We start from the raw sequence: 14,149 nt of genomic DNA on the forward strand, positions 1-14,149 counted from the left end.
AATTTTTTAAAGTAATCTCTATGCCCAGCATGGGGCTCAAACTCAGTGACCCAGAGATCAAGGGTTACATGCTCTACCAAATGAGCCAGCCAGACACCCCTATAAATTACTTTTAAAAGGAAAAAAAAAAAAAAACACAGCTGGCTTCAGTGACCCTTGCTTTTTTTTTCCTTCCCTCTACTATTTCTGTTTAGTTTCATTTGTGAGTTTGTGGTTGTAAACAGAAACAGATCAAAATGCCTTTGGAAAGCTATCCCTCCCCCATTTCTCTATAATCCTATCCTGTTTATACTGTTGAGAGTTTTAACCATTCCTTCCCAGCCAGTCCCTGCCTCAGGCAGGAAGGGTGAGGGGCTATCTGGTAATTCAAGTGAAGCCAGAGCCCTCCAGGGGACTTTTAACATTGTCCTCAGAATGCTCTTCCACTGGATTTGCTAAGCTGATGGGACCACTCTGCCATCACATGAGAGGAATCTGCCTGAGAATGGAGTCAACACAGAGGGAAACAAAACCAAGAGGAAAGAGTTTTGATGTTACCATTTGATCTCTGGTTCGAGCTGTCTGAAGCCAGTGAACTTTCCCTGTACAGTAACTCAAATAATAAATTGCCTCTTTAGAGCTTAAGCCAGTTTGAGTTGGGTGTACGTCACCACAAACGAGATTCCCTTCAACACAGAACTTGTTCCTTCCCTTTCCCGTGCTCACTCAGGGGTCAGCTTGTATCTGCTTATAGTCCAAAACCACCAGCAAAGAGACCGCTGACTCTGTTGGGTCAGGTTTGGGAAAGACCAACACAGTGCTTAATGACCAATGATTCCTCTGGTCCCAACTGGGAAGCTGACCTCAGTAGACAGCTTTGACGGGTTGCTTCTGTAATTTGGGGAAGACAAAGCTGAAGATCTTTGTTTCTTCCCCAGTAGACAGTTTAAGGCAGTCATTTTAACTACATGTTCCTAGATTGCGGGATGATACCTCATTTCTTTATCCTGATTATTTACGTAGGGCTCTAGCATCCAACACAGGCTATCCAAGGAAGATTTGGGAAAGTTAAGCTTTCCTCTTAGATGCATTTGTGTTCTGGCAAGCCTACATATTTATACTCATTTGTGAGGAATCATGAAACTCATGGGCATGGGAAAATCTAATTGTGATTTCTAGGGAGAGGGCTTGGAGAGCAGCCCCATGAAGAGTACAGGGGCATGTAAGAGGCCGTGTGTGTACAGTTACCATCCCAACACTGTATGTAGTGGTGAAAGGCTGCAAATAACCCAAATGCCATTAAAAGGGGCCTAGGAACTAGGTAAGTAATAACGACATTCACACGACGCAGTACCATTTAGCTGTAAAAAGGAACTAAAAGGCTCCCTATGAACTGATACAGAAAGGTCAGCAGGCTATACTGTTAAATGAAAAAACAACACACACAAATATATATAATGTTTTCTTTTGTAGAGAAAAAAAAGGAAATAAGGACATATATTTATATTTAATTATACTTCCAAAAATAAATACCAGAAAGAAACAAGATACTAGTTAAAGTAGTTTCCCATAGGCAGAAGGTTAGGGAGTCAGGAAACAGTAGTGGGAGGACCTCTCAAGGTCTCCCTTTTTAAAATCTTTTATCTGAACCATGTGGATATATTAACCATCAAAACAAAAGCCCGTCCCAGGCTGTGCAGCCAGGGGCCCCACAAACCCTCCTGCTGGCCTAGTAGACGCCGAACCACTGCTCTGACCTTTCTGCAAGCAAGTAAATAAAGGACATGGTCACACTGCAATGCCTTTATAAGAGGAAGTTTTATTGTTAATTATTTACTTTAATAGTTTCAGAAAGAGGAACAGATTAGCTCAGTCCAACATGATTGGCAGTTGGCAAAATCTAGTGAAGCAAGTGTCTGATTGCTAAGGACTTAATTTGGGTGCTTTTAATACTTAGCCATCTTTAACACTTCAAACATAATCCAGAAGAAATGCATCACCTCCCTCCCTTTCACTTTAATACCCCACCTACCTCACTTTAATACGGAAATATCTTCATTAAATAATGATCCTCAGAGAACAAGTTCCCTGGAGAGTACAGCCATGAGGACAGTGCACAAGAAGGAAAACTCAAAATAAAACTCTGTATGATAATTTACTAATCTAAGGAAACAAAACCTTCCAATATATTAAGAAATAAATCCAGTTACAAATGCACTAATTAGGTCTATGTGAAGAGGTCTGGGAACTGAAAACGGCCGGCTATTTACAAGATACACAAGCGGGAACGGTGCACCTAGCCCAGCGCTGGCCCTCAGAAGCCAAAAGTGTTCTCTCCACTGTAGGCCACATACAAGAATCCATCTTCATCTTTTTCCTTCTCGTAAAGCTGTCCCATAGTTAGGCTTGAAAGAAAAGAAAAAACAACACTGAGAATTGGGTTTGGTCACTGAGTCCAGGTGTTCGAAGAAAGCTGATCTGGGGATAAGGGACGTGACTGCTTGAACCAGCTAATCTGCCATTCTGTGGGTGGCAGATCATGAAAATGAAAGTAATTCCAATCTCCGCACTGCTGTGTGCCAACAATCCTGTGTTACAGAAGGGAAATGGAGCCATGAAAGATTAAGATTAAATTAGGCCTCTGGCAATCAGTAAATAAGACTAGAATCAAAGCTCCGTCGTCCTGCCCCGAGGGAAGGCCATTAGCCGCACCCTCACACCAAATTATTCAAATTATTCAAATTATTCCTTCAGAGGCCAGTGGGCTTGCCTGGGTAGTACCTCTTTCTTTCTGGAGGCCAAGGGCAAGAGGAAAAAACCTAAGCAAAATTAAGAGCCTAAGAGGCCCATCCCTGCGTGGGTGGAGGACCAAGGTAAAGAAGACTACATGGGGCTTGCTTCTCCTACAGGCTTAATGTGAAGGTTTATAATCTGTACCTAACAGGATAAATATAAGTGGGTTCAATCTTGTGGAAGCTCCCCCACCAAAAACCCTGTGCCCCAGCGATCGGTATCCGTGCCATCAAAGAAAAGTTATTTTCCTCACATGTAATGCAAAAAGCTCTCAGACTGTATCTGGGATCCAAAGAAACCCTGCCCAATGCTCCTAAGAACCCTCCAGAAATAGACAGTGCTCAAACTAAACGTGTGTGGGTGGGAAAGCTGCTTTTCCCTACGCCGTAAGGCAGACTGCAGCACAAGACCTAATCCAGTTCTCTGCCATGGATCTGAGCTGTACGGGGTCCAAAGGTAAGCCCAGTACCACGGGCACCCTGGGCGAGCTCTGGCCATGTGACTGTACGAGAGAGGGGCAGGAGGTACAGACATGGGCTAAACATCAGTGTGACCCCACGTGTGGGGTCAACGAGAGCCAGCCGAAGACAGCAGAGGTCACTAGCTGCCCAGGCCACAACCGGTGCTTCTATGCAGGACTCAGTACAACAAGGGCCACGGGGCGACAGAGGGGCCTGGGGCCTCACGCAGGTGCAACCGGGCCTGGCCCACTCTGCCAGCATTCTCCCAGCGTGCTGCGTGGGACCTCCATGTAACAGGGATATGGGCCACAAGTATAAAGGGGGCAAATATTTCCCTTTCCTCTTCTTCCTGCCCAGCTGCAGGCTTGGCCCGGTGGGCGGCCTGGGCCCATGAGAATTCTTAAGTAACAACATGGGGGTGGATGAGTACGAATACAAATGACCTGTCGTCAGCATCTGGTACGTAACACGGTGCTCCCGAGCTCTTAACCTGGAATGTGAAACGTAAGGACTCATGCTATTTCTGCTATGAGAGAAACGTCCTACAGTTTGTCCAGGACCGTAGCCGCTGGCTACAGGCAGCGCGTGAAATGAGGCTCATCTGAACTGGGATGTGTTTTAAGTGTGAAACACACACAAGATTTCAAGCCTGCTATGTAATAAAGGATGTAAAAACCTCAATTTCTATTACATATTGAAATGACATTTTGGATATACTGGATACATAAAATATATTACTAAAATTCACTTGACCTGTTTCCTTTTTAATGTACTAGAACATTTTAAATTACAAATGTGGCTCCAGTGCCACTTTTCAACAGCACTGCCCTGGAGCATGTGAGGACTTGAGGGACAGTGGGTAGAGGGAGGAACCCCCGCATGAGGCCCCCTAGAGCGGGGGTCTCAACCTCAGCTATACAACAGAATCACACGGGAGCTTTAAGACATCTCCAGGCTCAAGCCCCACCCCAGGCCAATTACATCAGAATCTCTGGAGGTAGGATCCAGGCATCAGTAGGTTTTAAAAATGCCCAGAATGATTCCAGGTGCAGCTAGGTGGAGAAACAGTCTCTCTGCCAGAGGGAGATAGGGGCTTGTCTTTTTAATGCATTTTCTTTTCTTTTGTTATTTTAAATAGGCAAAGTGAGGCTTGAACTCGGGACCCTGAGATCAAGATTTGCACGCTCTACTGACTAAGCCAGTTAGGCAACCCCATCTGTCTTGTTTGTTTGTTTGTTTGAGATGCTTATCTTTAAGAGCCCTGTGATTAGAAGTGGATGAGGAGTCAGCAACTAGCCAAAGGCCTGACACGGAGCTGCATCTCTCAAAAAGACCTTTACCCCCTTGGCTGGGAATGCCCCGAGGAATCGATTGCGCTTTTCTCAGAGATGCCTCGGGATGAGGCGGCAGGGAAAACAGCTACAGCTATTGCACAACTCTCCTAGCTCCACTTCGTCCACATGTCCAGGATGACCTTGATGAGGACCTGTCCTACCATCTCCCCACGACCATTACCAGAGGGATTTAGAGGCAGAAGTAAAAGGCACTGTGCAATTCAAAGGCAGCCACCCCTTGATTCCAATGTCAGGGCTGGTTGCATCTGATACACTAAATGCACTCCGTTCCTAACAGGTGAGAAGCCCCAGTGCTAATAGTCCAAATCCCACTGCTGAATTAGAAATACGTGAGGAGGGGCGCCTGAGTGGCTCAGTTGGTTGAGCGTCTGACTCTTGGTTTCAGCTCAGGCTGTGCTCGCACGATCATGGGATTGAGCCCCATGTCGGGCTCTGTGCTCACTGGGGAGTCTGCTTCAGATTCTCTCTCCCTCTCTCTCAAATAAATAAATAAAATCTTAAAAAAAAAAAAAAAGGAAAAGACATACTTGAGGAACTACATAAACACTGGTGGTCCCCCCCAGACTTGGCCTGCAGTGAACAACGGCCACTGGAGCCCCCACTGCCTAAGGCAGGTGAGACTGCGAGCGGAGGCCCATCATCATGTGGCTCTCAATCCTGTCTTTAGACTGCATCGTCTTTTCAGTAAAACCTAGGTTTATAAATTTGTTTAACCAGTGCCCCAGCAGCTAAAGAGGGTGATCATAAAACTCCTGATTATAATAGCACTTACGTGCCAAGCACTGTTCTAAGTGTGTTTATATTCATTCTTTTTATCCTCACGGCAGTCTTCTGAGGCAACATAACCTCACAAGGATCACAATCCACAGTTTATGGATAATAATAAAAGTGAGGCAATAATAGTGAGACACGGAGTAGTTAAATGATTCACTCCAGATCACAAAGCTAGGACACATGCTTAGCACTAAGCCTTGCCGCCTCCAAGTGGAATACTGTCCTACTGCCCTAACGTCAGGATCTCGTACCTTCCGCACAGATCTCCCCAAACAGTGCTTGTAGGGGCGCCTGGGTGGCTCAGTCGTTAAGCGTCTGCCTTCGGCTCAGGTCATGATCCCAGGGTCCTGGGATCGAGCCCCACATCGGGCTCCCTGCTCAGCGGGGAGCCTGCTTCTCCCTCTCCCACTCCCCCTGCTTGTGTTCCCTCTTTTGCTATGTCTCTGTCCAGATATATAAAAATCTTTTAAAAAATTCAAAAAATAATTTAAAAACTTAAAAACTGCTGGTCACTCACACACACGCATGCACACACATGCGCACACACACACGCACGCACATCCGAAATCACTTGCACGTCTGGTCCCAGTGCCTCTCTGGATTCAGGAGGTCAGAGTTGGGCCTGAGATTCTACATTTGTAAAAGATGCCCGAGGAAGGCTGCCACCAGGCTCCATGTCACAGGGCTCTTTCCTTCGCATCCTGTAATGTGACAACCGGCTGGGTGTGCTATGACTGGAAGCGTCCTCTCGCTGTTCTCCTTTTCTGTCACGCGGCCTCGTGTGGAAACCTGACTCAGTTGGCAGCAGCACTGGGTCCTTACACTGAGGCCAGCCCTTGGGCAGGAACTTGGAAAATGACAATACTCAAGGCTGGGAGCCGAACACTTTCATTCAGCAGCCTGTGACCGAAGGGGCAATTCTGAGTGTCACTGAGTGCCATGAAAGAAGACTGAGACATCTGTACAGTATGATTTCAAAATAGCTCTTACGGGATCAGGCCACACACAGACCAAGTCCGAAAAATTTGGTCTGGAGCCAAAAAGAGCTGGCCACAAACACGGTTTACACTAAGTCCCATTAAAGAGTTAAACGCAAATGCAGGGGGACAAAACGCAACCCTAGTCGGCGGGCTGGCCTGTCAGTTCAGGACAAGTTCCACAAGCCTCTGAGAAGAGGTCAGAGGCCCGAGCCACACAGCGCTGGGCAGGCGGCAGCTGGGATGCCCGAGGATCCTCACGCACACCGGCGCCTCTCCTGTCAGGCTAAGCGCCACAGGCCTGCTGGATGGCCTGACAACTTGCACGTCCGAGGCGTCCCGCCCAAGTTACTGGCTGAGGAAGACAGCCAGGGATGACCTCCAGACCCTGATACTAAAGCACACCGCTGTGGCATCAGCTAAGACATGCACTCATTCCCAGAAGCGTGCAAAGAAATGGGAAAAGTAATGGCAGATTCAAGCCACAGAGCCAATCCAAGGTGTGGTGGGACCCTGACGTACTGAATCTAGGGAACCTAAACTGACTGCTGAAACTCTGTCACTCACCCCTCCATTCAGTGTCACCCACATTCAGACAAACCAGCCAATAGTAACAGCACCTTTCAGAAGGGTCCACTTCCAGGAATGGCCGTGCTGCCGAGCGCGAACACTGGCTTTCAGCTACTCGAGAGCGCATGCACTGGGGGGAGGCCAACCCAGAACTGTGTGGGTGCCTAATCCCTGCAGAACCTTCCCGTGGTCCCCGACCAAGGTCAGGTCGTGAAGGCTGTGGGCTCCAGCCTGACTCATGAATTGGCTGGACTGACGGGCACACACCTGGTCTCCCATCTGCTTTGGAGCCCACGTGCTTCCACTGGACCTGGATTTCTCTCTTTCCCAGCAGGGAGGAGGAGGGGGTAAGGTGGGAGGACAATGGCCACTGCTGTGGGCCTTGGAAAGGCAACCACCTCAAAGTGAAAGGTATTGTAGCCATGAAGGCTCCCGACATTCTAAAAAATTAAAATTTACTGGCTATTCCTTTTGCCAGATTTTTCTGATATAAATAAATCCTATTCCATTACTGCTGGAATAAACCCTTGAAGAGGTATTCACCTAGAAATGATCAAAAGTGCTTAATTTAAGCACATTTCTAAATAAAGGATGGACTGTAAGATCTCACAACTTCCTTTTACTTAGTATCTCTTTAAAATCAAAGAAGCAACTAAGCACCACAATCTTAACACCGGTTTCCAAATGTAACATTCCCAAATTATCACATCTTAGAGATATTTTATTTATTAATATACTACTGTTTCTATTTTAAATGGGGATTAACAAGACTCGTCTGTGTTCTAAACAAAGACTAAAAGATAAGATACCACTGCCAGGTCTGGGCTCCCCTCTAATGCCAGGACTGGGAAGCTTGTACACTGATCTTCCTCGAGCTATGTCTGCACCAAGGCACAATTCTTTTGTTTTTGGCCTGATTCTGGATGCAGGAACCTAGGCAGAGAATTCAACTTTCCAACGCTAAATGGGAAAAGGAAGTTGAGATCCTACCCCCTCTGCCCTGCTTTAAAAAAAAAAATAGAACTCAAAGAACTTAGGAAGTAAAACTCTCAGGGACTTGCCTTGGTCTCTATTTCTAGAATCAGTATTTAATACTCACTACTCTAAACAATCACATTTTTACAAGATGATCGTTTGTGTTCCAGAACACTCTCCCAAAGGCAAGAATAACTGAAGTCACTTCTGCTCAGCCTCCCACCTCGCACGTGACCCTCTCGAAGCGCTGTTATGGGATGGGCGAGGGCTCCTGCAGGCCTGGGTTCACCCTTTCCCAACTCCAATCCCCCCAGCGACTCTCTGAAGGCTGCAAGCACTGGTGGAAGGTTAAGGGAGGCCCCACACTTCCCTAAGGGGGCTGGCAGGAGCTGAGGAAGAGGCTGCGGCTGAAGTGCCTTGGGGAGGAGATGGCAGGGCTGAGTCACACACCAGCTTTCACGGGAGACCCTGAGGCAATTCTGTGTGTGCTGCCATCAGGTGATCATCATTTGCATAAAGCCCAATGATGTCACACACAACTTTTGTTTTAGAAACAATTTTTCTTTTTTTTTTTTTAAGATTTTTTATTTATTTATTTGAGAGCGAGCACATGAGAGGGGGGAGGGTCAGAGGGAGAAGCAGACTCCCCGCTGAGCAGGGAGCCCGATGCGGAACTCGATCCCGGGACTCCAGGATCATGATCTGAGCCAAAGGCAGTCGCTTAACCAACTGAGCCACCCAGGCGCCTAGAAACAATTTTTCTTAATAAAACCAAACTGCTGCATTAAGTGTAGGACAGAAAGCCATTAACTGGGGCCAAAGGCCTGGGCAGAGGAAGCCTGGTTAGTGATTCTCGAAAATCCTGACTTGGGTCACTGGTGTCATCTGCTTTAGGGCAGATTCTTACCAGGTTGGAAAGGCAAATGGGAGTGGGGGAGAAAAGGAAGCAGCCTCTGCTGCCCTGAGAATCACTTTTCATTTCCAATTCTATTTATATCTCAGGGATAATGGAGGGAGGGGGCAGTTGCTAATCTACAGCCATTTTAATTGCTAGATTAACATGGAGCCACCAGAGTAACAATGTCTCCAGAAGCCTGCTCATTTCCTTTAAGAAATATCAGAGGCTAAGAACTGATAATAAATTCAATGTCACAGGTCCTAGTCGCCTACTTCTGCCACTAAGAAGCCACCTCCAGGAAGGAGGAAAGACAGGGTCATTGAGACTCTGCAGAAGCTGCAGGTGGAATGAGTGAAGATTTACCTCCCCACCACCTTCACCTTAAGAGAAGCTGAGTGTGACCACAGACGCCCAGGGCTTCCTACCGCAATGAAAAGTGCACCCAGCACCATGATGCCTAGAGGCCTGGGAAGGAAAGCTGGAAGAGCCCCAATAGGCAGCAAGACTGCCTCTGCCAACACCCCAGCTTCTCGAACTATAGCTGAAGGAGACCAACGGCACCCAGCAGCCAGGGCCAGGCCTATCTCCTCAGGCAGAACCTTTCATTTTCCCCCTAACCTGCTTCTCTGCCAAACACAGGTAACGGAGGTGATGGAGATTGGGAAAGCAAAAAAAATAGCCAGAGCGCTCTACCTTTCAGAGGAAAAGGACTGGAATTTGGCTTACACCTTTTCTGGAGCTTTCAAGGATTTTCAAAGGGAACGTATTTTGGCCACACTGGGCTAGTTCCCAGGATTTCTGAAAGCCTTAGGTTTTAGAAGTACTACTTTTGGGGGGTAACAAATGAGACTTAGTTTGGGTCTCCAAGATGAAAGGTAGCCAGGAACTCACACTCCGGGAGAGAGAGACTAGCATCTGGCTCAGAGGCTAGTACTCAACCAGTAATGGCAAAGGACTGACCAGGAATTTAGAAGGAGCCAGTTCATCTTCTTTTTTCCACAGGGGACTAAAGCTGGGCTATCAAATATACAGAAGAAGGGAATTGTTATGCCCCTGCCTTGAGATTCAGGCCCCAAGTTATCCCAAAGAATGCTTCCAGGCAGCACAACAGCTAGAGCAAGGGGGCAATTACTCTGACAGTCGGAGCAGGTGGTACCAGGGAGGAGTTAAGTCTGTGAAGGGACCTCAGAGCCTTTTGTTGGACGGCAGCCATTTCGGCATACCTGAGGATCAGGCAGCTACAGACTTGCACAGTGGCACAGAACTAAGTTTGGAGAGCAAGCAGCAGGGTGATTAACTGAACCTGAGCCTCAGCAGGGCCCACAAGCTCCCAGTAGAGAATGACAGGACTTATTTCATGGGTCATTTGAAGAAAACCTCATTTTAGGCTTCAGTTCTACTGATGGCTTAAGCCAAAGTAAATCCTCAGCTGTTTTAAAGGATTCATGAGGGTCTGAGGCTAGATTTCTTTTTTTTTTTTTTCTTAAGTCCAACCTTGTTCTATCTTCTTGATCCAAAGTACATTCCCATGTACTACAGCCCTTTCTTATTTTCCTTGAGCTCCTCATGTCAGGGAGCACAAAATCCAGATTTCCAGTCAGGACCTCTTAAGAGTTTTCTAACCTCCAAAATTTAGAGTTCTGTAAACAGCCGAGCAGATGGCCAATGCCAGTAAACACCTCTCACCTGGACTGTGGGACTGTCTTATCCACAAACAGGAAGATTGCCTTTTCAGAAGGAAGCTGGATCCTTTTCCTGATGATCCACATGAACTGAGCCACAGTGATGTCAGATGGAACCAGATACTTCCGTTTGTCAATGTCAACAATCTGAGAGCCTGAGACTTTTTCCACAATCACCTAGGAAAGCAAAGAGAGATCAAGACTGGATTTCTAACATGAGGCTCTGGCCTTGCATTGTTCTAGCCCTGCATTGTCAGGGAGCTGATGAATAGTATGTGGGCAAGGAGGTGGGTGGGAAACTGCACAACACTGGAAAATATGCCCCTGATTTAATAAACCACAAACTCTTAACTCTGGAGGTTAAGAACTAACATAAATGTATGATACAGAAACAAAGTACTTTTCTGTGGTCAGTTACGTTTATCATCCTGGATCTCAGCAAACGTAAGAGAAACACAGCGCCTCCTACAAAGCTTTTCAACATTTTGTCTGGGCAGGCCTGAGAATATCTGGTGAGGGTTTCATCTACAGCCAATTACTCCAGGACCCCAGAATGGATCTGCCTTCACACTACAGGGGAAGTGAGATCCCAAGGAACACAAGAAACAGGAAATGATGGACTAATAGGAATGAGTGGCACTCCCAGCCAGCCAAGAACCAAGCTCCTCATTTGGCCTGTTGCTTCTCCCTGAACTAGGTTTCAAATGTGTCCCTCTGACCCCTCCTCAAAGGAATTGTTCAAAGAGCTACAATGACAGGCATGGATGTCCTTTAAAAATCAGTAAGGATTATAGAAACTTTATGCCCTACCGTGGAAGAAATAATAAGATCATATTTATTACTGACTAAGGAGAAACCACGAGAGAAGGGGTTCTCAGAAGCTTCTCAGATTTTGCTGGTCATGAAAGAATGACAGGGTCAGGGTGAGGAAAGGGAGCTAGAAGTCAAGTAAAGATAGAGACTCAAAGTTAAAGATGAGTGTCCTGAGACTAAAGTACCACTTCTAAGACCAAAGTGACAGTCTCCCTCCACCGTTGTTCCCAAAAGTGGCAGTGACCTGTTGCCCTGTCCTAGAACATCTTTCCTTACATAATTGGCGAGGGAGCCCAGAGGCTGCAGACAGCTCGCTGGCCTAGATCCGGAGATTCAGCACTGAGGCACCCTGAACAGCACCGGCTCAAGCCCCTCACGCCACGGCCCCGGAAGGCCCCTAACGCAGTCTGGCCTGTGTGCTACTGTAACCTCAACTTGTCAACTGTTGAATGGCCCGGGGCCCTATCACAAGTCCTAGACGACGGGGTGACAGCGAGGTGAGGGGGCGGGGAGTGCACTCACCGGAACCCGGTCGGGATATTTCGCTCGGATCTTCGCGGATTCCACGCATCTGTGTTCTGTGGGAGACACAGACCCGGCTGACGGTCGTGCCTGCCCGGCCCCCGGTTCCGGGGACCCCAGCCCACCTCCCCCGGCGACCTGCGCACGCCCCGGGCCCTTGTTCCGGCGTCTCAGCGGCCTCGGCCCTCGGCCCCTGCCTTCCGGCAGAAGGGCGAAGGGCGGCACAGGGTCCGTGGGCAGCCGCCCGGGGCTCCGGGGCCTCAGCGACCCAAGGCCTGAGCGCGGCATCCGCCCCGCCCGGCCCAGCCCAGGGCGGCCCGGGTGGGGGAGGGGGCCCACCCGCCGCCCCGACCCCCACCACCGGGCCCCTGACGGAGCCCTTACCCAACGAGTGGTCCTCCTTGAACATCCACTTCATGGCGGCGGCGGGGAAGGGATGCAGCCGGCTCTCGGAGCCGCGGAGCTCAGCGAACCAACCACAACAACAACGACGGCAGCAGCGGCGGCGGCGGCGACCACACGGCAGGCGGGACTTCCGGCTGCCGGAGCCTAGCAACCGGCCGGGGGCGGGGCTTCCGGCGCCGCTCGCCGGGGGCGCCGCGCCAGGGGGCGGGGCAGGAGACGGCGCCGCGAGGGGCTAAGGAGGGGAAGTGGGGATGATGCCGTTCACTACAGGGCTGTCTTTGAGGGGTTTTGGTGACTGGGACGGGGATGCTGTCGGGAGCTGGTAACAGGAGTGGGGTCTCGGTGACGAGGGGAATTTTGGAGGTATGAATGACAGAAGAGGGGTCTCTGGTGGTTGGTAATGGCGGGGGGAATCTGTTTAGGGCATTGACAGTTTGGGGAGTATTGTTTGGGGCTGGTAACAGGTTGGGGGCGCAACACAGAGGGTGTGACTAGTTTGAGGGGACTGTGTGGGGAGAGGTGCCGATGACAAGCGGGGTTCAGTATTGGAGACAGCCATATAGGTTGCCTTGCACCTAGAAATTGAATTTAAACAAATTCTATTTCCCTTCCATTTTTCATGAATAGGTGTTTGACTAAACATATAAGAAAAGGTATCACAGATATGCATTTGAGGAGCGTAACATCGCACTGATCACAAAGAGACCCCTTAACCTTAACTGCAGAGGAGTTAGAGGTGATTGTCAGGCTGGGAGAATTCCCCCTGAGAGTTGGTCATAAGACAGGTTTCTTTGGCAGTCAGCATAGAGTTCAGCCATCACAGCCTAGGCTGTGTGTGCGCATATGTCACCTTGAGCATATGCCTTGAGGTTCTCCAGTGATGTCACGCCTTTCTTCCTAGCAGAGTCATCAGGACAGTCTGCTCTGGGTCAACAGCTGTTTATGAGCTGGTGAATACGTATCAAGAATATTCATTTAATTGGGCACATGATCCTTGCCATGTGCTTGTGATTCTGATGCATCTGAAAGGCTTGCATGTTTGAACATTGTCATTCATCATTTCCTACAGTTGTAATTCCTGATGGATGCTGTGGAATCTAGCTTCATTCTAGAAGTATTTTGGTTATTTTAAGATTGTCTGAGCAACCAAAATAGGTTTTTGTTTGCTTGCTTGTTTTTAATGAAGTGAAAAATCCTTTGAATTTCGTACCTGGAAATTATTACTGCTGCATACAGGAGCACTGTTCTAGGTATTGGGGAAAAGCAGTGAACAGAACAGACAACACACCTCTTCTGTCATGGGGTTTGCATTCTGGTGGGACAAGATGAAAAATAAATATGTCAGGTAATGGTAGGTGCTCTTTAGAAAACAAAGCAGGCTAGGTGAGAGTGATGGTGGAATAGAATGCTAATTAGATAAAGTGGTTGACATAGGGACAGGAAGGAACATGGAGACAGGAAGGAACCCCTTGTGGCTGGAGTTGAATAAACAAGGGGGAGTGTGTTAGAAGATGAGATCAAAGAGATGTATAACAAAACTATTGCGCTTTGAATTCCATGTGAAGAACTTTGGATCTTATTTAGAATGACATGAGAAGTTGGTGGAGGATTTTAAGCAGAGGTGTGACATGGTATGGCTTTCCTTTTGAAGTGAGCAGGCTAGATTTGTAGGCAGACTCTAAGGGGTTGAGAATGGAAGCCAGGGAACAGTTAAGAAACTGTTGTGATAATCTGGGTGGAAGATGATGTTGGCCTAGACCAGGATAGTGTCTCTGGGGGTGGTGGGAAGGAGTTGCATTCTAGATATATTTTGAAGGTAGAGCCAACAAAATTTGATGATAGACTGGATATGAAGTGTGAGGGACAAGTCAAAGTCAGGGTTTTTGGAAGGGTGGAATTGCCATTTACTGAAATAGGGTGGAGCCAGCTTGAGGGGGTGAGAATC

The 14,149-nt window shown here is 48.0% G+C and overlaps 1 protein-coding gene across 1 annotated transcript; it reads right to left on the bottom strand.

Annotated features, from left to right (window-relative positions):
* Window positions 1–1,778: 1,778 nt before the first annotated feature.
* On the bottom strand, window positions 1,779–12,361 carry GABARAPL2 (GABA type A receptor associated protein like 2). Its single transcript, XM_035024751.1, has 4 exons — window positions 12,184–12,361; window positions 11,800–11,855; window positions 10,469–10,641; window positions 1,779–2,384 (listed from the first exon to the last, which is right to left on the bottom strand). Exons 1-4 carry the CDS (start codon window positions 12,215–12,217, stop codon window positions 2,294–2,296), a joined length of 354 nt encoding a protein of 117 aa, XP_034880642.1. The 5' UTR covers window positions 12,218–12,361; the 3' UTR covers window positions 1,779–2,293.
* Window positions 12,362–14,149: the final 1,788 nt, after the last annotated feature.

The sequence above is a fragment of the Mirounga leonina genome, unplaced genomic scaffold, assembly GCF_011800145.1.
Source record: "Mirounga leonina isolate KUSES-001 unplaced genomic scaffold, KU_Mleo_1.0 Mir_180, whole genome shotgun sequence".
In the NCBI taxonomy this organism is placed as follows: domain Eukaryota; kingdom Metazoa; phylum Chordata; class Mammalia; order Carnivora; family Phocidae; genus Mirounga; species Mirounga leonina.

What these genes read in the sequence shown, in the direction of transcription:
- GABARAPL2 (XM_035024751.1), bottom strand. Translation starts at nt 12,217, where the DNA reads ATGAAGTGGATGTTCAAGGAGGACCACTCGTTGG. An exon ending in CAAGGAGGACCACTCGTTGG is followed by an intron (nt 11,856 to 12,183) that starts GTAAGGGCTCCG and finishes TGTCTCCCACAG; the next exon opens with AACACAGATGCGTGGAATCC. An exon ending in AAGACAGTCCCACAGTCCAG is followed by an intron (nt 2,385 to 10,468) that starts GTGAGAGGTGTT and finishes TTTTCTTTCAAG; the next exon opens with CCTAACTATGGGACAGCTTT.